Raw genomic sequence first — 27,172 nt, 5'->3', positions numbered from 1 at the left:
ATAAGAGGGATACACATAGAGAAACATGTGTGTCCAATTCAGTAGAAAAGTACCTGCTGCCAGATGCTGAAGAGAGTACTGCCTGGAGTAAAACTGGAGCAGCTTGATTGTGAGGGGAAGCAAACAGATGTTCCTGAAGAGTCCTCTGCTGAAAGAATATGTAATGCAGAAATACAGAGATGAGCGTCCTCTTGTGTGTCTGAAGAAACCTGTTGATCTTGTCTGTTCCCAGGAATGTACATTGCCATGAGAAAAATGCAATCTCCCAAATCCAAATATGCTGGGCCTCCTGAGTAAGAAGGAGAGAACCCATTCCTCATTGCTTGTTTATGTAATACATTGCAACCTGAATGTCCGTACTGACTAGAAGGACATGAGTGGCTACAAGATGCTGAAAAGTCGTTAGAGCATTATGGATGGCCTTAAGCTTTAAGAAATTGATATGAGACTGCAGTTTCTGGGACGACTAGCAACTCCATGTACGAAGACCATCTAGATGAGCTCCTCAAGCACATGGGGACGAGTCTGCGGTGAGAACCTTCTGATGTAGAGAAGTTGGAAAGAATAATCCTCTGGAGAAATTTGAAGAGTTCTTCCACCACTGCAGAGATGGATGAAATGACAGTAATCTGTTGAGACAGTGGGTTGAGAGCTTGAGACCACTTAGATTCGAGAGACCATTGAGGTGTTTAGAGATGATGTCTCGCAAATGGAATAGCATGCACTGTAGAAGGCAAGTGACTGAGGAACATCATCATGTTTCTGGCTGAAACTGATGGAAATTGAGAGATTTGATTGGAAAGCTGAATCAAAGTGTGTTATCTTTGTTGAGGAGAAAAACGCTCTAAGCTGAATGCAGAACTCCAATAAATGGTAGAGTTTACAAGGGTTGAAGTTGTAATGAGGGAAAAAGTGACTTCAAAGCCCAACTGCTGAAGCAAAATAATTGTTGACTGATTCACTGGAAGCAGTCCTTGTGAAGAGGCAGCATGTTTCAGCGAAACATCCAGATACATAATACCTGGACATCCTGAGCTCTAATGGCGCTGTCGCTAAGACTAGGTGCATAATCTGGGAGAGGAAGGAAACCAAATAGCAGAACCTTGTTTTGAGAATGGTGCTGCACATGAAATGTAAGGAAGTTCCAGTAGGCTGGATGGAATGGAATGAGTGGAAGCTTCTTTAGAGCTAGAGAAACACAGGTAGTCGTTCTGATCTAAGAGGGGATAGAAAGTACCAAGAACAATATGGGAAACTTTTCCTTTTCCAGAAATTTGTTCCGGCCCCTGAGAGTTAAGAGTGAACAGAGACCTCCCATCTTCTTTGGAATGAGAAAATACCGGGAGTAAAAATCCTCCAATTCTTCTATGAAGACAAAAGTTTTTCTATTGCTTTCAGAAGAAGGAAAGATTCCATCTCTACTAAGAAAATACGTTTGATGAAATTTTAAAGACGTCTCTCCTGGAGGATGATCTGGAGGGATCATTGAAGAGAGTATCCTGCTGGAATGACTTTTAGAACCCAGAGGTCTGTGAAGAGTTCCCAACAGGATATTACAATTGGAGTTGACTTATGATTGGCTGAGGAAGAGGATGGGGAAAAGAAACAGTGATTATGCTCTCTAGAAGCCCAGCAAAAAGACTGGAGGCTTTTGAGGAGCTGATGATAGAAGGTTGTACTCTTCTGCTGTAGCCTAGAAAGAGCAGTTGGTTAAATATAATTAAAACAACACAATGACTTTCCTGAGTTGTGAGCTTTTGAGGAGCGCTTTTACCAGAGTCTCAAAACAGTTGGTCACCCAAGCAGAAAATATGTCAATCCATCTTGATGACTGATGTCCATTAACTGAGACTCTGAAGCCTGCTATAGGTCTTATTGTCGCTGAAAAAGATGAAGCTTTGGAAGATAACTGAAACACATTATAGCAGAGGTCATCAAGTACCTTCTAGGTAGGGAAGGTACAAAAAAAATGTACCAGGAGTTTTACATAACAGAAGATATAAAAATTGTAGATAAGAACTGTATTCGTCAGCCTGGAATTTTTGTACAGGCGACGTGTCCATAGTGAACCTTTCATGCCCTGGTGGCACTGAGGCAGAGACCCTTGATGGAGAAAAAAAGTTATTTTTTTTATTTTTTTACTCCACTCCTAGTGAACAGAAAGTCCAGTATCCTAGGAGCCACTGTGATAGTGAAAGGGGTCTCCCAATACCGTTTATGGACAGGTGAAGAAGATCTTTAGGAGGCTTACTGCTTCAAACTGCCCCTCAGTCCTACCAGCCAGACTGAGATCTCAAAACCCAACAGAACTCAGGCACAAAGTCCAGGGGGATGAAACACAGACCTAGTGGTCCATCGTGCCCAGCAGTCCGCTCATGTGGCAGCCCCTAGTTCAAAGTGCTCTAAAATGAGTCCAGCCTCACCTGTGTAATAATAACAGTTTATATACTGCAGGACCATGAAGTTCTATGAGGTTTACAAAGATTAAAAGATGGTACAAATAGATTGAACTTAACATGGTGGAAGCTAGTGATTAACAGCTCAAGGGACTTGCCCAACTTTGCTTGAATCCCTGGAGGGTCCTCCGAAATGGGACATATTGCACTAACCCCTCTACTGAAAAAGACCGACCTTGACCCCTCTATTCCCTCCAATAGCAAATATCCCTCTCCTAACCAAGATGTTAGAATCCATCATATCCGCTCAACTCTCATCCTACCTAGAAAGATTCTCTATTCTCCTACCCCACCAATTCGGCTTCAGACCCAACTTCAGCACTGAATCCCTATTAGCCTCACTAATCTCTAAGGTACAACAACTTCGTTCTCGCAACAAATTCGCTGTACTTCTACAATTCGACCTCTCCGCAGCTTTTGACGTCGTCCATCATGATATCCTAATCTTCCAACTCTCTGAAATAGGCATAAGTTCCACAGTCCTAGACTGGTTCTCGAAATTCCTACGCTTACGCTCCTACACTGTTAACATAAACGGTACCTCATCCCCTCCCTGGAAGCTGATATGTGGAGTCCCGCAAGGCTCACCCCTCTCTCCTATCCTTTTCAATATTTACATGTCCTCTTTGAAACTCCTTCATCTATCCCCCCTGGAAACTCTCTACACCTATGCTGACGATATCCTCATCCTCCTTGAGACCGATTCGAACCTCACTAACCTCGCTGAGAACATATCCGCATGTATAATGAACCTTCAATCCTGGGCACATTCTGTACAAATGAAATTGAACGAGTCCAAAACAAAACTACTTTGGCTCGGCCCAATATTAGGTCATTTACCCACCTCCATCCCATTATCTTCCAGCTCCACTCTTCAGCTTGAGTTTTCAAGCAAAGTCCTTGGCATCATCATAGACTCCTCTCTCTCCTTCAATGACCACCTCAACTTCTTGGTAAAAAAATGCTTCTTTAGTCTTCATATGCTGAGGAAAGTGAGATCTTACTTTCATCATTCTCACTTTGTCGTCCTTGTTCAATCAACCATCCTCTCTAGACTGGATTATTGCAACTCCATCTATTTAAGCCTAACTAAAAAAAAACTCCATAGACTTCAGCTAATCCAGAACGCTGCGGCCAAGCTTATTTTCGCTAAAGGCAAGTTCGACCACATCTCCCCACTCCTGTCCAAACTTCACAGGCTCCCAGTACACTCCAGAGTCCTCTTTAAATGTGCCTGTTTAGCTTTCAAGATCCTACATGGCATCCTCCCTCCCGTTATCCCACTCTTCTGGAACTCCTCTAACCCTAATTCCACTAGATCCTCCCAAAAACTGAAACTATCATTCCCCTCTGCAAAAGGTATATCCCGCGTAGGAAAACTAGGAACAACCCTCCCCTTTAGAACCACAGAACTCTGGAACAACCTCACATCCCCGCTCAGAATTTCAAGCTCCCTCCAATCCTTCCGCAAACACCTGAAAACTTGGCTCTTTTCAAAAATCTAACACCTCCCGCTCTTTGGTACCCTGTCCCTCTTTATCTTCCTAGCTCCTTTCCTATAACCCTTCATTGTAGCTCATTTCCAACCTAACCCTGTAAACCGTGCCGAGCTCTATGCTTGTGGAGATGGCGCGGTATACAAACCTAAGGTTTAGTTTAGTTTAATGTCAAATTCTTTCAAGATCTTTTTAAATCCCTTACCAGACTTATAAGCTGCTACAATCTTCTTTCTGAAGGCCTCAGAAAGCTCTTTTGATCTCACCATGGTGTTCACTCTCACCGCAGCAGTCATGAGCACATCAAACTAAATGTCTGAGGTTTAAGTAGGGCAAACTTCCTTCAAAATGCTGATTAACATATGTTCTAATCATGCGTATCTGATGTGATGCACCTTTGTGTGATCTGAGGCACTTTAAGTGGGAGGATATGTGGGGGTGTCCTAATTTATTCCTCAGTTAGAATACACATTTTTGTGGCTATCTTTTGTTTCATGAGTAAATCAAGGAAAATCTTTGTCGTTTACTTGCAATTATATCACTTTCTTTTCCAGAGATAAATAAACAAAGATTTGACATCGATATGTGAATATTTCTTAAGAAAGAACTTAATATTGCATGGGGTGTCCTAATTTTTTTCACATGACTGCATGCTTTCTTATGTTTTGATATATACAATCTGAAAGGGAAAGAGAAAACTGAGACTGTGTCTGAATTCAAGAGGGCCTGGGATAGGCATGTGAGATCTCTCAGAGAGAGAAAGAAATAATGGTTACTGCGGATGGGCAGACTAGATGGGCCATTTGGCCTTTATCTGCCATCATGTTTCTATATAACTATTACAGTTAAAACAAGCTAAAAGCATGCATTTATGGAACTGTCATCTAAGCACCACTTTTGACCATAACAAATTAACTTACAGAAGTTGATATTTTGTTTCATCTCATCACGCCTTCCCTTTCTCTTATTTCTGTATAGGGTTTAATGATCTCCTTCCTGCCCCCCTTCCAAATAACATGAATATTTATCTCCTTGTGTGGTTCTCCTTTCCCTTCTTTCAATTACACAGGTCAACACATTATTTTCATCAGAGTTAATGTTGGGTGGGTTTTGTAGTATTTTTCATGCTGATTTCAAATCGGTGTTTAGTTTTTCACTAGCACGTCACATTTTTGTGATGAGGCTTATTATATATAATTATAAACGTTAATTGGGTGATATATCATGCGTTTATAGGATAAACGTATAAGGAGGGTTAATAACAGTTGTCTGTTTTTTTATGCTACAGACATTATTACGGTGATTAATATCAGTCTTTATCATGCCAAAACATTGTACTAATCATCCAGATAGTTTCTGTTGTCTGTGGTTCATTAATGACGAAAGCACAACGTCGCCCAATTACCGTAGATCTGAAAAAGGTATACAGATTGTACTTTGGCTGTCCACTGCGTGACCAGGATGAGTCTTGGGCTCCACATATCATCTGTACCAGTTGTTCCAACGGACTTCGTGACTGGCTCAATCGACAAAAAGCAGCAATGCCATTTGCAATCCCAATGATATAAAGGGAACCGCGAGACCATATCAAAGATTACTACTTTTGCCTTGTGAACACAAGTGGATTCTCAGCTAAAATTAAGCACAAAATTATATATCCTACTCTGGATTCTGCTATTAAGCCTGTTCCTCATGAAGACTCACTGCCTGTCCCTGTACCTCCACAAGATGGACTTGCTTCTGTAGAACATGATGAGGAATGTGATGATGATGCAGCAGCTGGTCACAATCCAAAATTATCAGATCCTAATGAAGATTCAGAACCAGAGACCTTTACACAAGCTAAGCTCAATGATCTTATTCATGATCTAAATCTTTCAAAAGAAAAAGCAGAACTTCTTGCTTTAAGACATAAGCAAAAGCACTTACTTGCAAAAGATGCTAATATAACTCATTACAGAAAAAGGAATCATAACTTAACAACTTTCTTCACTGTAAATGGCTCAATGTGCTTTTGTCATGACCTCAACGGGCTCTTCAACAGTTTGTCACAAGTGCATTGATTCTTCACAGAGAAGCTTGAAGGCAGTGTTACTGCCCAACGAAAATTCCAAACTAAGTATACCAATTGCCCATTCTGCTCATCTAAAGGAGTCTTATGAGAATATGAAAAATTTACCAGAAGCAATCAGTTCTAAAACACACCACTGGCATGCTAATGGGAATGCAAGGAGGATTCACTAAATACTGCTGTTTCCTGTGATTGTGGGATAGCAGATCTACAGCTGAACATTATGTCAAGCGTGTCTGGCAGCTGAGGAATACCTATAACCCAGGGACAAGCAGTGTGAAATTTATGCCACTGGTGGATCCTCATAAACTATTTCTTCTACCTCTTCATATCAAGCTGGGTTTGATGAAGAATCTGGTAAAGGCCATGGGTAAAGCAAACTCACCAGGTTTTCAATATCTTGTTAAGAAATTTCCCAAAATCAGCATTGCAAAACTGAAGGAAGGGATATTTATAGGCCAACAGATCAAGTCCGTTATGCAGGATGAAGATTTTAAGCAATCACTCTCAGCAGCTGAGCTTGAAGCTTGGGAGGCATTTCAAGTGGTTAGTGGAAAACTTTCTGGGCAACCATAAGTCTCCTTCATAAAGGAAGGAGTTCAGAATCTCCATGACTCTTATCAGAAACTTGGCTGTCTCATATCATTAAAAATACACTTTTTGTACTCACATCTTGACTTTTTTCTGGAAAATCTTGGAATGGTGAGAGAAGAGCAAGGAGAACGTTTTCACCAGGTCATTCAGTTAATGGAGCGTTGCTACCAAGGTTTATGGAATGAGAGTATGATGGCTGACTACTGTTGGATGTTGTGCCGTGACAATCCAGACACGACTCACAAAAAGAAATCATACTCTAAGCATTTTTGAAGAAATATTGGTTGCTAAGTGCCACAGTCCAGTATAATTATGCTATGCTGTGTGCTTATTTGACTTTGGACCGAAGATACTGCAACATTTCTTTAAACCCTATATGCTAAAACGCTATAAACTAACATTAACCATAACTTTAAAAGTTTACGTGACTGAAAAAAAAACTAACAACAGATCTGAAATCAGCGTGGAAAACTGATTTAGAAAAATATGCTGTGTTGTCAGATGATTCCGAAAAAAATTTTTTTGTTGCCTTGTCTTATCTATCTTTTAATTTACTCCCTCCTTTACTAACGCGTAACACGGGTTTTAGCACCGGCAGCAGCGGTAACTGCTCCGACGCTCATAGGAATTTTATGAGCATCGGAGCAGTTACCGCCACTGCTGGTGCTAAAACCCGTGCTACACGTTAGTAAAGGAGGGGGTTAATTTTATAAACCACTTAGATAATTGTCAGTTTACAGTATGTGAAATAAAGCTGAACCTTATTTTGATACTATCTTCTTTCTATTTAGGGATCCATTGTGTCTATCTCATGCAATTTTAAATTCCATCGCTGTTTTTGTCTCCACCACCTCCACCAAAAGGCATCCAACATTCTCTCCGTGAAAAAGTATTTCCTGTTGTTATTCTTAAGTCTACTACCTCACAACCTCAATGTATGGCCTCTAGTTTTACTGCTTCTCTGGCTCTGGAAAAGATTTGTTTGTAGATTAATATCATTCAGGTATTTAAATGTCTGTATCATTTCTCCTTAATATCTTCTTTTTTTTAGGGTATACTTATTCTTGTCTTCAAGTCTCTCATACGTCATTTCATTAACTCTCTCAAGTTATGCATATGGTACCTGTTTTAGCTCCAGATATGATACCGCTTTGATTAGACATAGCTGATGATGGGCGACTCTGTGATGCAGTTCTTTTGTCCTGAACTTTAACTCCTTCGGATGCTATAAAGGCAGAAAAATATTAAATCATTACAACATACACTGAACAACTCATATAAATGGATTAGTTTCAGAAAAGATTATCTACCATTTACTAAAACCTGTCTATCACAACTTCAATAGCAGAGAGCGATCCTTTTTATAATATTGTGTTATGTCACATAGCAAAAATGTAAATGGACAAGTCTCACAAAAAAAATGAATAAAAGCCTGAAACTAAGCAAATACTACTGAGCAAGGTTAGAAAAGGGGTTTAATGTCAGTTCATGCCATACCAGATACTTATCAATACCACTAACGTACCAATCAAAAGGGAGGAGGGTTGGAAGAGGGATGAGTACAGATTACTCTCTCACAGCCCTCTTGCCTTTTCTTTTTATTCCTTTTCACTCCTACTGCTCATCTTCTTTCTTTGTCATCCCCAATATATTTCCCTAAACCAGAAAGAAGACCTTCCTCACATTCCCAAGACCTCTACCATGTTTTGAAACTTATGGTTTCCATGTTTGAAACCACCTTATCATGATGAAATACTGTGAACAGTGGATCAACCACCAAGGCTTGAAGTTTATTTATTTATTTTAAAAATTTATATACCGTTTAAAACTAAACGGTTTACATAATTTACATACACAGTATTTAAAATGAACACATAATAAATGCAAATACATAATAAAATGGACATACAGTAAAATAAACATACATACAATCTTCAGAGAAATACCATAATGTGGATAATAAATATCATGGATAGTTCATCAACTTTAGCAAAAATAACTTAAAAAAGGCATCTACGAATAGCTGCATCTTTAGCAATTTTCTAAACCTACCCTTTTCACAGCAATTTCGTATCTGACCCACCAAGGAGTTCCATAACTTAACTCCTGTACAATAGAAAGTCATTTTGCCAGTCTCAACAAGTCTAGGATTCACAGACATCTTAAGTAAAGCTAAATTCTCAGAACGCAAAGATCTTTTTGGTGTATAGCTGAGTTTATTACTTTTAAGCAATTCTGGGATGTTTCCATACATAAATTGATGGCAAATCATCACTGCTTTATGATGAACTCTGAAGGCAACTGGAAGCCAATGCAATTTTTTAAGATATGGTGAAATATGATCATATTTAGAGAAACCCATTATCAGACGTGCTGCTGCATTTTGTATGACCTGTAGTGCTCTGCATCTTGCCTTTGTTATTCTAAGGTACAGAGCATCTTTTAACTATGAATTTAAGACCTTTTATATGTCTTTTAACATGTTTTAAGATTATGTATGTACACTTTGTTAACCGTTTAATTGTAAACGGTATAGAATTTTTTAAAATAAATAAATAATCAAGCCTTGACATGACCATGGCCTGAACAACAGTTCGAAAATCATATGGGGCAAGCATAGGTCTCAATTGGTACAACAAATGCATTTGTGCAAAGCATGCTTGAATGGTCTTAGTTACTTGCAAATTCATTATCAGGCCAGAATCAAGTCTTACACCTAAAATAGTCAGTGACTCGTGTACCAAAAGAACATCATCAATAACTTTCACATCTGTAGGCCACTGATAATCTGACTTTCCTAAGAACATTATTTCAGTTTTGTGTACATTTAATTTCAGAACTTGTTCTCCCATCCACTCCTCAATTTTACACATGTATAGAGACAATAATTGTTCAACATTATTATCGCCATCACCTATTGGGAAGAAAAAAATATCATCATCTGCATATATTCGATATTCAACTCCCAAGGACTCAAATAGATTACCTATAGCAGCCATATAGATGTTAAATAATAGGGCAGAGCGCCGAACCTAGTGGCACTCCTGTCCTGTCTGAGTATACTTCTGAAATCCTAACAATTAAGTTTAAACCACTCACTCAAAGGGCAGACGTAAGAGAGATTAAGAAAACTACTTTACAAGTGAGAAACGTGAGATGATTGGAAGCCATTGGTTCAAATGGTGGTTTAATAAAAGCTGTGAGCACTACATTAAGATCCCAGACTACTGAAGGCGGTTTGAGTGGAGGCTTGGAATTGAAAAACCTAGCAACAAGAGGGTGAGAGGCCAGAGATTTATTGTTTACAGGCAGGTGGAATGCACTAATAGCATTGAGGTGAATTCTGACCGAAGTAGTTTTTAGTCCAGAATTGGAAAGATGAAGAAGATAATCTAGCACTGATGACAGAGATGAAGATGGAGCATCTTGATGGTGAAGAGTATACCATGTATTGAAATGTGTTCACTTCTGTTGAGTAGAAATTTTTCTAGAAGCCACTATAATGGCTTGCACTCTGTCAGAGAGATTAGGATCTGCTGAAGTCAGGCTGACAGGTACCAAGCTGTGAGGTTCAGTGATTTCAGATTGGGATATAAATGAGACCCTTGATTCTGAGTGAATAGAGATGGAAAGATTTTCAATGTGATTGGATCCATGGTACTCAGTTGAAGTAGAAGGGAGTACCAAGGTTGCCTGGGCCACTGAGGAGCTATGAGGATCATGACTCTGACTCTGTCTTCAGTTTGACCAATGTGTTGAGAAAGCAATGTTACTTACCGTAACAGTTGTTATCCAGGGACAGCAGGCAGCTATTCTCACTAGTGGGTGATGTCATCCGACAGAGCCCCGATACGGACATCTTGCAAGCATGTCTTGCTTGAAGAAACTCAGAAGTTTCGAGATGCCCGCACCGCGCATGCGCCAGTGCCTTCCCGCCCGATGTACCGGGCGCGTCTCCTCAGTTCAGGTAGCTAGCCTGAGAAGCCAACCCAGGGGAGGTGGGTGGGACGTGAGAATAGCTGCCTGCTGTCCCTGGATAACAACTGTTACGGTAAGTAACATTGCTTTATCCCAGGACAAGCAGGCAGGTATTCTCACTAGTGGGTGACCTCCAAGCTAACCCCAATGGGATGGTGGGAGAGTTGGCAACTTAAGAGAACAAATTTTGTAACACTGTTTGGCCAAACTGTCCATCCCGTCTGGAGAAAGTATCCAGACAATAATGAGAGGTGAATGTATGAACCGAGGACCAAGTGGCAGCCTTACAAATCTCCTCAATCGGTGTCGATCTGAGGAAGGCTACAGAGGCTGCCATTGCTCTGACCTTATGGGCTGTGACCTTACAGGGAAGGGATAATCCAGCCTGGGCATAGCAGGAAGAGATACAAGCCGCCATCCAGTTGGAGATGGTGCGCTTCGATACCGGTCGTCCCAACTTGTTTGGATCAAAGGAGACGAAAAGTTGAGGAGCAGTTCTGTGTGGCTTTGTGCGATCCAAGTAGAAAGCTAGAGCACGTTTACAGTCCAGAGTGTGCAAAGCAGATTCCCCAGGATGAGAATGAGGCTTTGGAAAGAACACCGGAAGCACGATGGATTGGTTGATGTGAAATTCAGAGACCACTTTAGGTAAGAATTTTGGATGAGTACGGAGAACCACCTTGTCATGATGGAATACGGTGAACGGTGGATCCGCCACTAGGGCCTGAAGCTCACTGACCCGACGAGCTGACGTGAGGGCCACTAGAAAAACCACCTTCCAGGTGAGATACTTGAGTGGAGCCGTGTTGAGAGGTTCAAACGGAGGCTTCATAAGATGAGACAGGACAACATTGAGATCCCAAACCACAGGAGGAGGTTTGAGAGGAGGGTTGACATGAAAAAGCCCTTTCATAAATTTGGAAACCACAGGATGAGCAGACAAAGGTTTCCCTTGTAGAGGCTGATGGAAAGCCGCAATAGCACTCAGGTGGACTCGTATAGAGGTAGACTTGAGGCCAGACCGGGACAGGTGTAGAAGATAATCCAATACAGAAGATAGGGAAGCTCGCTGAGGTTCCGTGGCATTGGAAATACACCAGGAAGAGAATCTAGTCCATTTTTGGGAATAGCATTGTCGAGTAGCAGGCTTCCTGGAAGCCTCCAAGACCTCCCTCACTGCTTGAGAGAACTGGTGAGGAGTTATGTTGAAAGGAACCAAGCTGTCAGGTGGAGGGACTGCAGATTGGGATGAAGTAGTGAACCTTGATGTTGAGTGAGTAGTGAAGGAAACACTGGAAGAAGTACTGGCTCCCTGCTGCTGAGTTGAAGTAGAAGGGAGAACCAAGGTTGTCTGGGCCACCGAGGAGCAATCAGAATCATGGTGGCATGGTCTAATCTCAATTTGACTAGAGTCTTTTGAATGAGAGGAAAAGGAGGAAACGCATATAGGAAACGTTTGCTCCAATCCAGCAGAAAAGCATCTGCCTCTAGGCGATGAGGAGTGTAGATCCTGGAGCAAAATTGAGGCAGCTTGAAGTTGTGGGGGGCTGCAAAGAGGTCTATCTGAGGTGTCCCCCACTGAGCAAAGATCTGATGAAGGGGGTCGGAGTGGAGCGTCCATTCGTGAGGCTGAAGTAGACGACTCAATTTGTCTGCCAAGACGTTGTCCTTCCCCTGAATGTAGACTGCTCTGAGGAAGGTGTTGTGGCGAACCGCCCAATCCCAGACTCGAAGAGCTTCCTGACAAAGAGGGGCCGAGCCCGTGCCCCCTTGTTTGTTGACATAATACATGGCGACCTGATTGTCTGTGCGAATAAGGACCACCATGTCGTGAAGCAGATGTTGAAAAGCTTGGAGAGCATTGAAGATGGCCCTGAGCTCCAGAAGATTGATTTGATGGAGTCGTTCCGCACTGGTCCAGAACCCCTGAGTGCGAAGACCATCCAGATGGGCCCCCCATGCATAGTTCGATGAATCGGTCGTTAGAACTTTCTGATGGGGAGGAGAATGAAACAGCAAACCTCTGGATAGATTCGAAGAGGTCATCCACCAGAGAAGAGACTGCCGTAGAGCAGGAGTGACCACAATGTGACGAGATAACGGGTCGGACACCTGAGTCCACTGAGATGCCAGAGTCCATTGAGGGATCCTGAGATGTAGTCTGGCAAAAGGCGTCACATGAACTGTAGATGCCATGTGGCCTAAAAGGACCATCATGTGTCTCGCTGAGATGGATTGGCGAGAAGACACTGACTGGCAGAGTAGAAGGAGAGCATGTAAGCGTGGAGGAGGAAGGAATGCTCGAAGTTGAATGGTATCCAGGACAGCCCCTATGAAGGGGAGAGACTGGGTGGGCTGAAGATGAGACTTTGGAAAGTTGATCTCGAAGCCCAAGCTCTGCAGAAAACAAATGGTAGTCAAGGTCGCCGAAATGACCTTGGGAGCGGACGGGGCCTTGATGAGCCAGTCGTCGAGGTATGGGAACACCTGGAGACCCATGTTCCGGAGTGCAGCGGCCACCACTACCAGACACTTCGTGAAGACTCTGGGCGACGAAGATAGGCCGAAGGGAAGCACTCGATACTGCAGATGCAGATGTCCCACCCGGAATCTGAGGAACTTGCGGGAGGCCGGATGAATCGGGATGTGAGTGTAGGCCTCCTTGAGATCCAGAGAGCATAACCAATCGTTCTGCTCGATGAGGGGATAAAGAGAGGCAAGGGTCAGCATGCGGAACCGTTCCCTGACCAAAAACTTGTTGAGGACCCGAAGGTCCAAAATGGGACGCAGATCGCCCGTCTTCTTCGGGACCAGGAAGTACCGGGAGTAAAACCCCTGGTTTTGTTGATCCACCGGTACCGGCTCGACGGCCCGAAGTCGGAGCAAAGCCTGAGCTTCCTGGAGAAGAAGAGCGGTCTGTGTGGAGTTGGAAGGATACTCTCTTGGAGGATGGTCCGGGGGGACCCGTTGGAAATGAAGAGAGTATCCCTCTCTTACGATGGAGAGGACCCAGAGGTCCGTGGTGATCGCCTCCCATCGATGACAAAAATGATGGAGACGACCCCCTATGGGAAAAAATGGGGTAGGCAGAACGAGATCGGTTATGCTCCCTGGAGGAGAGTCAAAAAGGCTGAGTAGCCTTGGGAGCAGCCGGCATTTGAGGCTTTTGCTGAGTCTTCTGGGGCGGCTGTCGCTTTGCAGGCTGTCTCGCAGGAGGGGCCTGCCTTGGTTGATAACGCCTTTGGTAGATTATAGGCGGTCTAGAAGGACGAGACTGTTGTGGTTTAGGCTTAGGCCTCATGATAGACTGGAAAGATTTTTCGTGGTCTGACAGTTTTTTAGTAACAGTCTCGACAGACTCATCGAACAGATCCGCTCCCGCACAAGGCACATTTGCAAGTCTGTCTTGGAGATTCGGATCCATATCAATGGTGCGAAGCCAAGCCAGTCGACGCATGGCGACCGAGCAGGCCGCAGCACGAGCCGAGAGCTCGAAAGCATCATAGGAGGATTGCATCAATTGGAGGCGCAACTGGGACAGGGTCGCCACCACCTCCTCAAACTCAAACCGAGCCTCAGCATCGATGAAAGGTGTGAACTTGCGGAGTACCGGCAAGAAAAAATCCAAATAGGACGAGAAGAAAAAATTGTAATTGAGCACTCGAGTCGCCATCATTGAATTTTGATAGATACGTCTACCAAACTTATCCATCGTTCTCCCTTCCCTGCCAGGAGGCACGGAAGCGTAGACTTGGGAGGGGTGCGAACGTTTAAGGGAAGACTCGACTAGGAGGGACTGGTGAGAGAGTTGAGCTCCCTCAAACCCCTTGTGGTGCACGATGCGGTATCGAGCATCCAACTTGCTAGGTACCGCAGGTATGGAATACGGTGTCTCCAAACACCGCATGAGAGTCTGGTCAAGTAACTTATGTAGGGGAAGCCGAAGTGTCTCCGCCGGAGGATGAGGTAAATGCATGGTGTCCAGATACTCCTTAGAGTACTTCGACCCAGTATCTAAGGTCACATCCAAGTCATCCGCCATCTGTCTGAGAAAGGATGAAAAGGAAAGTTGGTCCGCCAAGGCCGGCCGGCGAGACGGACTAGAAGACGTGGAAGCCTCCGGTTCCAGGGAGAGCTGGGAGCGGCATGGAGAGTATGAGGTAGATGGTTCTTCATACTCCGGTCCCTCTGGCTGGGATAAATCTGAGGATGAGTATCCCATACGCTGCATTTTCTTCTGTGGAGACACCTCCGAATGACGCGAGGAGTGTCTAGAAGAATGTCGAGATCGATGCCCCTCCCGATGCCGGGATGGGGAACGTGATCTTCGATGCATCGATCGATCCCTTGAAGCCTCGAAGGAATGGATTGGACTCGATGCAGTGGAGCGCATGGGAGGCAACGATGCCGACTCACGCAGTGCCACCCAAGTCTGGTATGGAGTGCGAAAGAACTCCTCCTGCGATGCAGTATGCCCAGGACTCCGATTATCAGGGGCCGATGTAGTACCCTGGTGACGTGGAGGTGTAATGGGCTCTAAAGGCGGCATGTCAGAAAGGGAAGCCCGCCTAGTGGGTTCCGCCGCCCTCCGCCGCTCCCCCTCGTCGAGCAGGGAAATCGAACGACGAGGAGGAGGGGGAGGGGGCGGACCGCTCTCCGAGACCGGGACCGTAGTATCGCCCTGAATATTAGCGATAAGCCTTGGTCCCATCGTCCGCATGAGCTCAACAAATTGAGCTTCGAGCAGGGATTTAAGCGATGCCGATATGGAGGGATCCGCACCGAAAGGGGGTCCTCCTCCACGGTCATCGCGTTCCTTCGTGGTCGAGTGCTTCTGCTTGGTAGCTTTGGGCACTTTTATGACCACGGGAGGAACAGTGGAAGGCGGTACCTGAACCGAGGAGACGGGAGCAGGAACCGATGCTGAACTCGATGCAGAAGCCGGTGTGAACGATGCTGGCTTCACGATGCTCGATGCATGAGTCGCAGATGCAGGCTTCGAACAGACCGGTGAAACATCCGTCGAAGTCGAAGCAGATGGCTCCTTAGAAGACTCCATCTTAAACATGGACTCCCAAAGTAAGCAGCGCCGTTTAAAAGAGCGCGCTGTGAGCGTGGAACAAGGCCGGCACGATTTCGGAACGTGTTCTGGACCAAGACACTGAAGACAGCGCCGGTGTGGGTCCGTCAACGAAATCGCACGCTGGCACTTGCTGCACTTTTTAAAACCGGTGATAGGCCGGGACATAGGCCGGAAAAGTGACGTTGCTAGGTCGAAGGAGCTAGGTCGCAGCCACGAGGCCGGCCCGGCCGAACCGCCGGACGAAATAATTGTAACTTTTTTTTAAAAATAGAAATAAAAGTCAAAGAAAGTAAGAAAACAATAAAACGCGGGGAAAGAAGGCAAAATACTGAAATTTCAGTCAGCGCAGAATTGAAGAGAACTTCTCAGCTCCGCGGAAAGAAAAGAACTGAGGAGACGCGCCCGGTACATCGGGCGGGAAGGCACTGGCGCATGCGCGGTGCGGGCATCTCGAAACTTCTGAGTTTCTTCAAGCAAGACATGCTTGCAAGATGTCCGTATCGGGGCTCTGTCGGATGACATCACCCACTAGTGAGAATACCTGCCTGCTTGTCCTGGGATAATGAGAGGGACTGGAGGAAAGGCATAAAGGAACTTGTCCGTTCAATTCAGAAGAAAAGCATCTGCCTCCAGACTTTGAGGAGAATACTGCTTGGAACATTACCGAGGCAATTTGTAATTGTGGGGAGAAGCAAACAGATCTATCTGAGGAGTTCCCCATAGTGAAAAAATGTGGCATAAGACTTTGGAGTTGAGTCCACTCGTGTGGTCGAAGATATCTGCTGAGAACCTTGCACATACACAGCTTTGAGGAATATGTCGTGAGCAATTGCCCAATTCCAAATGTACTGGACTTCTTGACATAGAAGAAGAGAGCCTGTTCCTCCTTGTTTGTTGATATAATACATCACTACTTGGTTGTCTGTACGAACTAGGAGTACTTGATTGGGAAGGCTGTTCTGAAAGGTTTGAAGAGCATATCAAATTGCTCTGAGGTCCAACAGGTTGATGTGAAATGTTTTTTCTTGAACTGACCAACTGCCTTGTGTACGGACTATCCAGGTGAGCTTCCCAAGCATACATGGATGCGTCTGTGGTGAGCACCTTCTGATGTGGAGGAATATGGAACAGTAGACCTCTGGACAGGCTGGTCAGATCCATCCACCACTGAAGCGATTAGCAAAGAGATGAGGTGACTGTAATCTTTCGAGAGAAGGTGGTCGAGAGCTTGAGACAACTGAGAAGCTAGGGTCCATTGAGCCTTGCAAAGATGAAGTTTTGCAAAAAGCGTCACATGAACTGTGGAAGACAAGTGAACCAAGAGAGACGCATCATTTGCTTGGCTGAAATGGTTTCTAGAAGAGAGACTTGTTCGCAAAGATTGTTGAAGATTCCTGGAATTTACAGATGTGACAGTTGTCACCGATGATATGAAAACTGAGATTGTGAATGACTCAAAATTACGTGAATAAATTAAAATACAGTACCTGCACATTACATTGGAAACTCAGCCTTGTAATAAAGAGATTAAGCTCACAGATTAGCTTTCCCTGTCTAAATTGCTGATTCTACATTTCAGCTAATGCTAGGAAGTTCAGAAGATTGATTTTGTGACTCTTAAGAGACAGCAATGTTACTTACCGTAACAGTTGTTATCCAGGGACAGCAGGCAGCTATTCTCACTAGTGTGTGATGTCATCCGACAGAGCCCCGATATGGACATCTTGCAAGCATGTCTTGCTTGAAGAAACTCAGAAGTTTCGAGATGCCCGTACCGCGCATGCGCCAGTGCCTTCCCGCCCGATGCTCCGGGCGTGTCTCCTCAGTTCAGGTAGCTAGCAGAGAAGCCAACCCAGGGGAGGTGGGTGGGACGTGAGAATAGCTGCCTGCTGTCCCTGGATAACAACTGTTACGGTAAGTAACATTGCTTTATCCCAGGACAAGCAGGCAGGTATTCTCACTAGTGGGTGACCTCCAAGCTAACCTCAATGGGATGGAGGGAGAGTTGGCAACTTAGGAGAACAAATTTTGTAACACAGTTTGGCCAAACTGCCCATCCCGTCTGGAGAAAGTATCCAGACAATAATGAGAGGTGAACGTATGAACCGAGGACCAAGTGGCAGCCCTACAAATCTCCTCAATCGGTGTCGATCTGAGGAAGGCTACAGAGGCTGCCATTGCTCTGACCCTATGTACTGTGACCTTACAGGGAAGGGGTAATCCAGCCTGGGCATAGCAGAAAGAGATACAAGCCGCCATCCAGTTGGAGATGGTGCGCTTCGATACAGGTCGTCCCAACTTGTTTGGATCAAAGGAGACGAAAAGTTGAGGAGCAGTTCTGTGTGGTTTGGTGCGATCCAAGTAGAAAGCCAAAGCACGTTTACAGTCCAGAGTGTGAAGAGCTGATTCTCCAGGATGAGAATGAGGCTTTGGAAAGAACACTGGAAGCACAATGGATTGGTTGAGGTGAAATTCAGAGACCACTTTAGGCAGGAATTTCGGGTGAGTGCGGAGGACCACCTTGTCATGATGGAATACTGTGAAAGGTGGGTCCGCCACCAAGGCCTGAAGCTCACTGACCCTGCGAGCAGATGTGAGGGCCACCAGAAAAACCACTTTCCAAGTGAGAAACTTTAGTGGAGCCTTGCTCAGAGGCTCAAAAGGAGGTTTCATAAGCTGAGAAAGGACAACATTTAGATCCCAAACCACTGGAGGCGGTTTGAGAGGAGGATTGACATGAAAAAGTCCTTTCATAAATCTGGAAACCACAGGATGAGAAGAGAGAGGTTTCCCTTGTAGAGGCTGATGGAAAGCCGCAATAGCACTCAGGTGGACTCGAATAGATGTTGACTTGAGACCAGACTGAGACAGATGTAAAAGATAGTCCAAAACAGAGGATAGGGAGGCTCGCTGAGGCTCCTTAGAATTGGAAATACACCATGAAGAAAATCTAGTCCATTTTTGGGAGTAGCATTGACGAGTAGCAGGATTCTGGAAGCCTCCAAGACATCCCTCACCGCCTGGGAAAACTGGTGCGGAGTTACGTTGAGAGGAACCAAGCTGTCAGGTGGAGAGACTGCAGGTTGGGATGAAGCAGAGACCCCTGATGCTGAGTAAGCAGTGAAGGAAACACTGGAAGTAGGTACGGTTCCCTGCTGCTGAGTTGAAGTAGAAGGGAGAACCAAGGTTGCCTGGGCCACCGAGGAGCTATCAGAATCATGGTGGCATGGTCGGACTTCAGCTTGACCAGAGTCTTTTGAATGAGAGGGAACGGTGGAAACGCATACAGAAAGCGATTCCCCCAATCCAGCAGAAAAGCATCTGCCTCGAGGCGATGAGGAGCGTAGATCCTGGAGCAAAACTGAGGCAGCTTGAAATTGTGGGGAGCCGCAAAGAGGTCTGTCTGAGGCGTTCCCCACTGAGCAAAGATCTGATGAAGGGGCTTGGAATGAAGGGTCCATTCGTGAGGCTGGAGAAGACAACTCAGTTTGTCCGCCAAAACATTGTCCCTCCCCTGAATGTAGACAGCTTTGAGGAAAGTGTTGTGGTGAACCGCCCAATCCCAGACTCTGAGAGCTTCCTGGCAGAGGGAGGCCGAGCCCGTGCCCCCCTGCTTGTTGACATAATACATGGCGACCTGATTGTCGGTGCGAATGAGGACCACCATGTCGTGAAGCAGATGTTGAAAAGCTTGAAGAGCATTGAAGATGGCTCTGAGCTCCAGAAGATTGATTTGATGGAGTCGGTCCGCACAGGTCCAGAATCCCTGAGTGCGAAGCCCATCCAGATGTGCTCCCCAGGCATAGGTCGAGGAATCGGTTGTGAGAACCTTCTGGTGGGGAGGAGAATGAAACAGCAAACCTCTGGATAGATTCGAAGAGGTCATCCACCAGAGTAGAGACTGCCGAAGAGCAGGAGTGACTGTGATGTGTCGAGTCAACGGATCCGACACCTGAGTCCACTGAGATGCCAGGGTCCACTGAGGAATTCTGAGGTGGAGTCTGGCAAACAGCGTCACATGAACTGTAGAGGCCATGTGGCCCAGGAGGACCATCATGTGTCTCGCTGAGATGGTCTGGCGAGAAGACACAGACTGGCAGAGATGAAGGAGAGCATCCATGTGCTGAGGAGGAAGGAATGCTCTGAGACGTACGGTATCCAGGACAGCCCTGATGAAGAGAAGAGACTGGGTCGGCTGTAGATGAGACTTGGGAAAGTTGAACTCGAATCCCAAACTCTGCAGGAACAGAATCGTTGACAGGGTTGCTGAGGTGACCCCTGAGGCCGAGGGAGCCTTGATCAGCCAGTCGTCGAGGTAGGGGAATACCTGAAGACCATGGTTCCAGAGGGCCGCGGCCACTACCACCAGACGTTTGGTGAAGACTCTGGGGGACGAAGACAGGCCGAATGGAAGCACTCGATACTGCAGATGGAGATGTTCCACCCGAAATCTGAGGAACCTGCGAGAGGCCGGATGAATGGGAATATGAGTGTAGGCCTCCTTGAGATCCAGAGAGCATAACCAGTCGTTCTGCTCGAGGAGGGGGTAGAGAGAAGCAAGAGTCAGCATGCGAAACCTCTCTTTGACTAGGAATTTGTTGAGGACCCTGAGGTCCAAAATGGGTCACAGGTCACCCGTCTTCTTCGGAACAAGGAAGTATCGGGAGTAAAACCCCTGGTTCAGTTGGTCCGTCGGGACCGGCTCCACGGCACGAAGCCGGAGCAAGGCCTGAGCTTCCTGAAAAAGAAGGGCGGTCTGAGTCAAGTTGGAAGGATACTCTCTTGGAGGGTGGTCCGGAGGGACCCGATGGAAATGAAGAGAGTATCCTTCCTTGATGATAGTAAGGACCCAGAGGTCGGTTGTTATGGCCTCCAAGCGATGATAAAAATGATGGAGGCGCCCTCCGATGGGAAAAACAGGGGGAGGCAGAACGAGGTTGGTTATGCCCTCGACGAGACAGTCAAAAAGGCTGAGTGGTCTTAGGGACAGCAGGCGACTGAGACTTAGGCTGACCCTTCTGGGGAGGCTGACGCTTCGCCGGTTGCCTCGCAGGTGGAGTTTGCCTCGGCTGATAACGCCTCTGATAAATCAACGGCGGACGAGAAGGTCGAGACTGCTGTGGCTTAGGTTTCGGCCGAAGGATAGATTGGAAGGACTTTTCGTGGTCAGACAACTTCTTCGTGACAGTCTCGATGGATTCGTCAAAAAGATCCTCCCCAGCACACGGGGCGTTCGCCAGGCGGTCCTGAAGATTCGGGTCCATATCAATGGTCCGCAACCAGGCCAACCGGCGCATCGCCACCGAGCAGGCCGCCGCTCGGGCGGAGAGCTCGAACGCATCATAGGCAGATTGCATTAACTGAAGCCGAAGTTGGGACAGCGAAGCAACCACTTCTTCAAACTCAAACCTAGCCTGGGATTCGATGTATGGTGTGAACTTCCGAAGCACAGGTAGAAAAAATTCCAAGTAGGCTGCAAAGTGGAAATTGTAATTCAGGACTCGAGACGCCATCATCGAATTCTGATAGATGCGTCGACCAAACTTATCCATGGTTCTGCCCTCGCGGCCCGGAGGCACTGAAGCATAGACCTGGCCAGGATGAGACCGCTTGAGCGAGGATTCGACCAGGAGGGACTGGTGAGAAAGCTGAGGACCCTCGAAGCCCTTATGATGCACCGTGCGGTACCGCGCATCCAATTTACCAGGGACCGCAGGGATAGAGTAAGGAGACTCGAAGCATCGCATGAAGGTCTGGTCGAGGAGCTTGTGCAGGGGAAGCCGCAAAGACTCTGCTGGAGGACAAGGCAAGTGCATGGTATCGAGGTACTCCTTGGAATATCGAGACCCAGCATCGAGAGTAATGTCCATGTCATCCGCCATCTGCCTGAGGAACGATGAAAAGGACAGTTGGTCCGCCGTCGCCGGTCTGCGAGACGGACTAGAAGAAGAGGCTTCAGGCTCCAGAGAGGCCTGCGAGCAACAGGACGAGTAGAAAACCTCGGTGTTCTCGAACTCCGGGCCCGGAGGAGGAGACCCAGTCGAAGCAGCATACCCCAACCGAGGCAATTTCTTCTGAGGCGAGACGGTCGAGTGTCGAGAGGAATGCTTCGAAGAATGTCTGGAGCGATGCCCCTCCCGATGCCTGGAAGGGGATCGAGCCCGTCTGTGAGAAACTGGGTCAGACGCCTCCAAGGAGCAGATTGGACTCGATGCCGTCGATCGCAGAGGCGGCAGAGTCGGCGCCTCCCCCGACAACGCCCAGGTTTGATAGGGGGTTCGGAAGAACTCGTCCTGCTTCCTGCTATGCCCAGGACTGGGTGGCCCCGAAGGTGGACGCCATACTGAGTCATGGGGCGGAGTAATCGTTTCCAAGGGAGGCAGATCACTAAACGAGGCTTTCCTCGAGGGGATGGGCTCCAAGGGAGGCATATCACTAAGGGAGGCCCTCCTCGAGGGAATCGGTTCCAAAGGAGGTACAGCGCTAACGGAGGACCTCCTCGAGGACCCGGACACCGCTCGCCGCTCCTCCTCGCCGAGGAACGAGGTCGTGTGGCGAGGAGGAGGAGGAGGGGGCGGTCCGCCCCTCGAAGCCGAAGCTGGAAGGTCACCCTGGATGGTGGCAATCAGCCGAGGCCCCATGGTCTGCATGAGCTTCACGAACTGAGCCTCCAGGATGGACCGCAACGAAGCCGATATGGAGGGATCCGCACCAAAAGGGGGCCCTTCCGCACGGTCTCCGCGCTCCTTGGGTGCTGCGTGCTTCTGCTTGCCAGTCTTCGGCACCTTGAGCATCACTGGTGGAACTGTCGGGGTCGATACCTGCTCCGAGGAGACGGATGAAGGCACCGGCGCCAAAGTCAGGGCCGAAACCGGTGTGAACGATGCCGGTTTCAGGAGGCCCGAAGCAGCCGGGGAGGCAGAGGGCTTCGCCGAAGGAGTCGAAGCACCCGTCGATGTCGAAGCTGCAGGATCCGATGAAGCTTCCATCTTGAACATGGACTCCCACAGCAGACAGCGACGCTTAAACGCTCTCGCCGTCAGAGTGGAGCAAGGCCGGCACGATTTCGGGAAGTGATCCGGTCCCAGACACTGTAAGCAGCGTCGATGAGGGTCCGTGAGCGAAATCGCGCGCTGGCACTTGCTACACTTTTTAAAACCAGTAATCCGCCGGGACATAGGCCGGAAAAGCTCCGCTGCAAGGTCGAAGGCGCGGGGCCCCAGCCACGCGGCCGACCCGGTATCGGAAGGAAAAATTTTTTTTTTTTTTGGAAAAAAGAAATCAAAGAAAGAAAGAAATGCACAGGAGAGCCAAAAGAACTCAACCCGCGGCAAAAAAGAAGGCAAAAAAAAGATTCAATGGGCGCAAATTGGAAGATAGACTTCTCAGCTCCGCGGAAGAAAAAGAACTGAGGAGACACGCCCGGTGCATCAGGCGGGAAGGCACTGGCGCATGCGCGGTGCGGGCATCTCGAAACTTCTGAGTTTCTTCAAGCAAGACATGCTTGCAAGATGTCCGTATCGGGGCTCTGTCGGATGACATCACCCACTAGTGAGAATACCTGCCTGCTTGTCCTGGGATAAATAGATTTATGTACCATTCTTCATATACATCCATGGGGATAAGGTTCTCAGAGGAACAGGAAATTTGGGTGTTTTACAGAGAATCTGTTTCTTGTAGATTAGAATCTGCAGGAAGTAGGGCTTTTTACTGACATGATTGATATTTGAAAAGGCCGAGATCAAAAGTGATTTAGGAAGAAAAGTGAAACACTGCCACCTGCTGGGTTTAAAAACTTAACAGAATGGACTTTTAATGTTAACACTGACATAAGGCATTTTTGGAAAGGAAGTCATGTGATCAACTATGCCATTGTATTCTAAAGCATGATAATTATTATAAATGATGTCACATAGGGTATAAATCTGTTTGCCTTATTTTCTCTCTTTGAAGAGCACTGAAATTCTGAGGGCTTGCTCTTCCCAGACCATGGGAGGTCTGTCAACAAAACATATTTGTTTTTTACATGGCTTTTCCTCGTCTGTTATTTGCAGTCACAGAATGAAGTCTCTAGCCCAATCATGTGGGAGAGAGAATCCATTCTGGCAATTCTTTTGGCTTCGATGTTCAAGTCTTCCAGCCTACTTGAACAAGATGAATTAGCATGTCTTATCTTAGCTGCGGAAGGAAAGCCCTTTGATGCACTGTGTCGAGAAGTGCTCCTATGAACTGAAGCCACTGGGAGGGTTGAAGTTAAGATTTTGGGAAGCTGACTTCAAATCCTAAATGTTGAAAAAATGCTATTGTCAGATTTGTTGCGGACAGCACTGCTTGAGGTGATGCTGCTTTTATTAACCAATCATCCAGATATGGGAAAACTTGGAACCCGTGATCTTGTAAAGCTAATGCTTCCACTATAAGGCTCTTAGTGAACACTCTTGGAGAGGATGCCAGGCCAAATGGATGAACCTTGTACTAAAAGTAACGATGGGCCAAATGAAATCGTAGGAACTTTCTGTGAGCAGGGTGTATGGGTATGTGTGTATATGCCTCTTTGAGGTCTAGAAAGCATAGCCATTCGTTTTGATCCAGAAGGAGGTAAAGGGTCCCAAAGGATAACATGCAAAACTTTTCCCTAACCAAATATTTGTTTAAGTTTTGGAGGTCGAGAATTGGATGAAGACCTCCTGTCTTCTTTGGAATTAGGAAATACCTGGAATCGAACCCCTGATTTTTCTGTGAAGGAGGAACTACTTCTATGGCAAAGCATCGATTTCTTGAAGAAGGAGGGACATCTGTTGTGATGTGAAAGAGAACTCTCTTGGAGAGTGATTTGGAGGGAGTATTTTGAAGTAAAGAGAATAACCCTCCATGATGACTTTTAGGACCCAAGCGTCCGTTGTAATGAGAGCCCAATGAGGATGGTAAAATTGTAGTTGACCTCTGATAGGCTGAGGAGGTTGTGTAGGAGTTAAGTTGGCTATATTCTCTAAAAGCACGCCAAAAATACTGTATTGATTTTTGAGGAGCAGCCAACTGTGATTTTTGAGGACATTGCTGTTTTTGCCTCTTCTGAGATTTGGAGAAAGAGGACGTAACAAGAAACTACCTCTTATAGGCATAAGCAGCTGGTTGGGGGTTGAATTAGATGCTTGGGATTTAGTTTTGGATCTATTCAATGAATTCCATTTTTCTCATGTTGAGTGAGCTATTGGGTAGCCACCTCTATCCTCTCACCAAAAAGCTCCTCTAGTCGGTCTTGTAAGTTGATATCCATGTCAGAAACTTGTAGCCAAGCTAAACGTCTCATTGCCACAGATATGGCTGATGCCCTGGATGACATTTCAAAGGTGTCAAATGCTGTCTGGGCCATATATTTGAGAGTTTGAAAAAGAGTATGAGTAGTCTGCTGATACTCCTCCAGATGTTCTGTGAGAATGTGTTGTTTGAACTCAGCCAACTTTTTACTACATGTTTAAAGTAAAATGACATAAAAATTATAGTTTAAGACATTACTGGCCAACAATGAATTTTGGTAAAGCTAACGTCCAAATTTGTCCATGGTCCGAACCTCACGACCTGGTGGTGCAGAAGCGTAGACCCTGGTTCTAGAAAACTTCTTGAGGGTGGACTCTAACAGCAGTGATTGGTGTTGAAGCTACGGCTTGTCAAACCCTGGACAGGAGATAATTCTATAGAGTCAGTATTCCTGGGGGTTGCAATAATCATGAGAGGAGTTTCTCAGTTAAGCTGCCTTTGCATAAGCTCCTTAAAGAAGCCTTGTTTCTTAACTGGGAAACTCCTCTCACATTTACTGCAGCCCCCAGGAAAATTGACTCTCTCTAATATTGTCAGATTCTTCTACTCCTCCTCCAAGAAGGAGGTCTCCTCCAGAAGGACTCTCTTTTACTAAGTATGTGAGACAGTTGGGACAGGCTTTACTGGTCAAGCTGGAAGCAGACACCAAGCCAACAGCAGAGCCTTGGACTATGATGAGCAACCTAAAGATCTTCTCGAGCTGCCTTTGCATAGTCTCCTAAAAGAAGCCTTGTTTCTTGAGAAGATCTTTAGGTTGCTCATCATAGTCCAAGGCTCTGCTGTTGGCTCTGTGTCTGCTTCTAGCTTGACCAGTAAAGCCTGTCCCAACTGTTTCACATATTTAGTAAAAGAGTTCTTCTGGGAGGAGGAGAAGAATCCGATGGTATTCCATAGTCTCTGGAGCAGACAAGGTGGCTTCACACTCAGAATCAGTAGGGTGCTGAGACAGGTCAGAATCAACCAACCACTCGAACCTCAGAAGATTCTCTGAACGATGATGCATGAGGAGAATGGTGAGATGATGGTCCTCGATGCCTTCGGTACCTCTCCAATGAGGAGGAAGAAGAATGATAGGAAGGTCTCTTACTTCCAGTAGCATGGGATTGATGCTTCGATGCAGAGCGTCTAGCTGAAGAATGACAACGCATTGAAGAAACATGGTGTTGCCTCGATGAAGAGCGAAGCTCAGAGGCAGGGAATTGATATCCTGATGAAGATCGTCGTTGCACACTAGGCGATCGATATGTTGTTGATCGATGCCTCAATAGAGATCTGGTACTTTGTGGCTTCGATTTATTATGCTGAGACTGGGCCAGTACCGAGGGAGTGGAAGTTAACAACGATGCAGCATGCAGCCTGAGGATGTCTCCACACTCCCTCCGAAAGAACTCGTTTAGTAGCTCTTTAAAGAGCTACACCTGTACCCTTGGTTCAAGTGCCAGTACCATCGGTGCGGCAGGGTGTCTCGGGGTGGGTAAGAATGCATTCCCTGAAGGAGACAACCTTGTGAAGATGAAGAGCGATGACGTCAATTTTTAGCCTGCATCAAGGGACTCCATGTGGAAGAGGCTTGTAACATTGGCTGGGAAGAAGATGGCTTCTTAGCTGGCTTCCCCGATGCCGGGATGTCATCCATTGCTGATGTAGGTACTTGCTTTTACCATCAGGTCAGAACGTTTATTGGCATCCATCGCTGACCTGAAAAGCTTCTCTTGTTGGAGGTGCCTCACTTTTAAAGAACGCTTCTGTAGGGTAGAGCAGCTCAGGTAAGATTCCATACGATGTTCGAGGCCTAAGCACTGCAAACACCAGCTATATGGGTCAGTTAAGGATACAGGCTGCTGCCACCGACAGCACATTTTTATACCCGTCAACGGCTTTGACATGGATGGAAAAATAGCATCAGCAAAGTTAAACTCAATGTTTAAACATAGTATTCCAAGAAAAACAAAAGAAATTCAAAGGCTAGAAGCCTTGAGAAATACCTCAGGCAACGGCAAAAACAACCCTCTAAAGGGGCAAAAACACGCCATGAAAGAAAGAAAGAAAAAAAAAACCCTTACCTTAAAAAAAAAAAAATGAACAAAAAGGCTAATTAGACCAAAATAAAGTCTAAAAGGACGGCTGAAAGCCGAGAATATAGAGGGTTGAAGGCACATGAACCAGACGAAGTCTA

General features: G+C 46.1%; 1 protein-coding gene across 7 annotated transcripts in view; it reads right to left on the bottom strand.

Moving 5' to 3' along the window:
* MAP7 (microtubule associated protein 7) overlaps positions 1-27,172 on the bottom strand; it is a 243,559-nt gene that overhangs the window by 135,901 nt on the left and 80,486 nt on the right. For all 7 annotated transcript variants that reach the window (XM_033937512.1, XM_033937511.1, XM_033937509.1 and 4 more), the window contains exon 2: positions 7,741-7,842. In XM_033937512.1, coding sequence (XP_033793403.1) covers positions 7,741-7,842 — 102 coding nt within the window. The remainder of the gene's footprint in view (positions 1-7,740; positions 7,843-27,172) is intronic.

The sequence above is a fragment of the Geotrypetes seraphini genome, chromosome 3 (genome assembly GCF_902459505.1).
Source record: "Geotrypetes seraphini chromosome 3, aGeoSer1.1, whole genome shotgun sequence".
Lineage (NCBI taxonomy): Eukaryota > Metazoa > Chordata > Amphibia > Gymnophiona > Dermophiidae > Geotrypetes > Geotrypetes seraphini.
The sequence above is the reverse complement of the archived record's forward strand: the minus strand, read 5'-3'. Positions and strand labels throughout refer to the sequence as shown.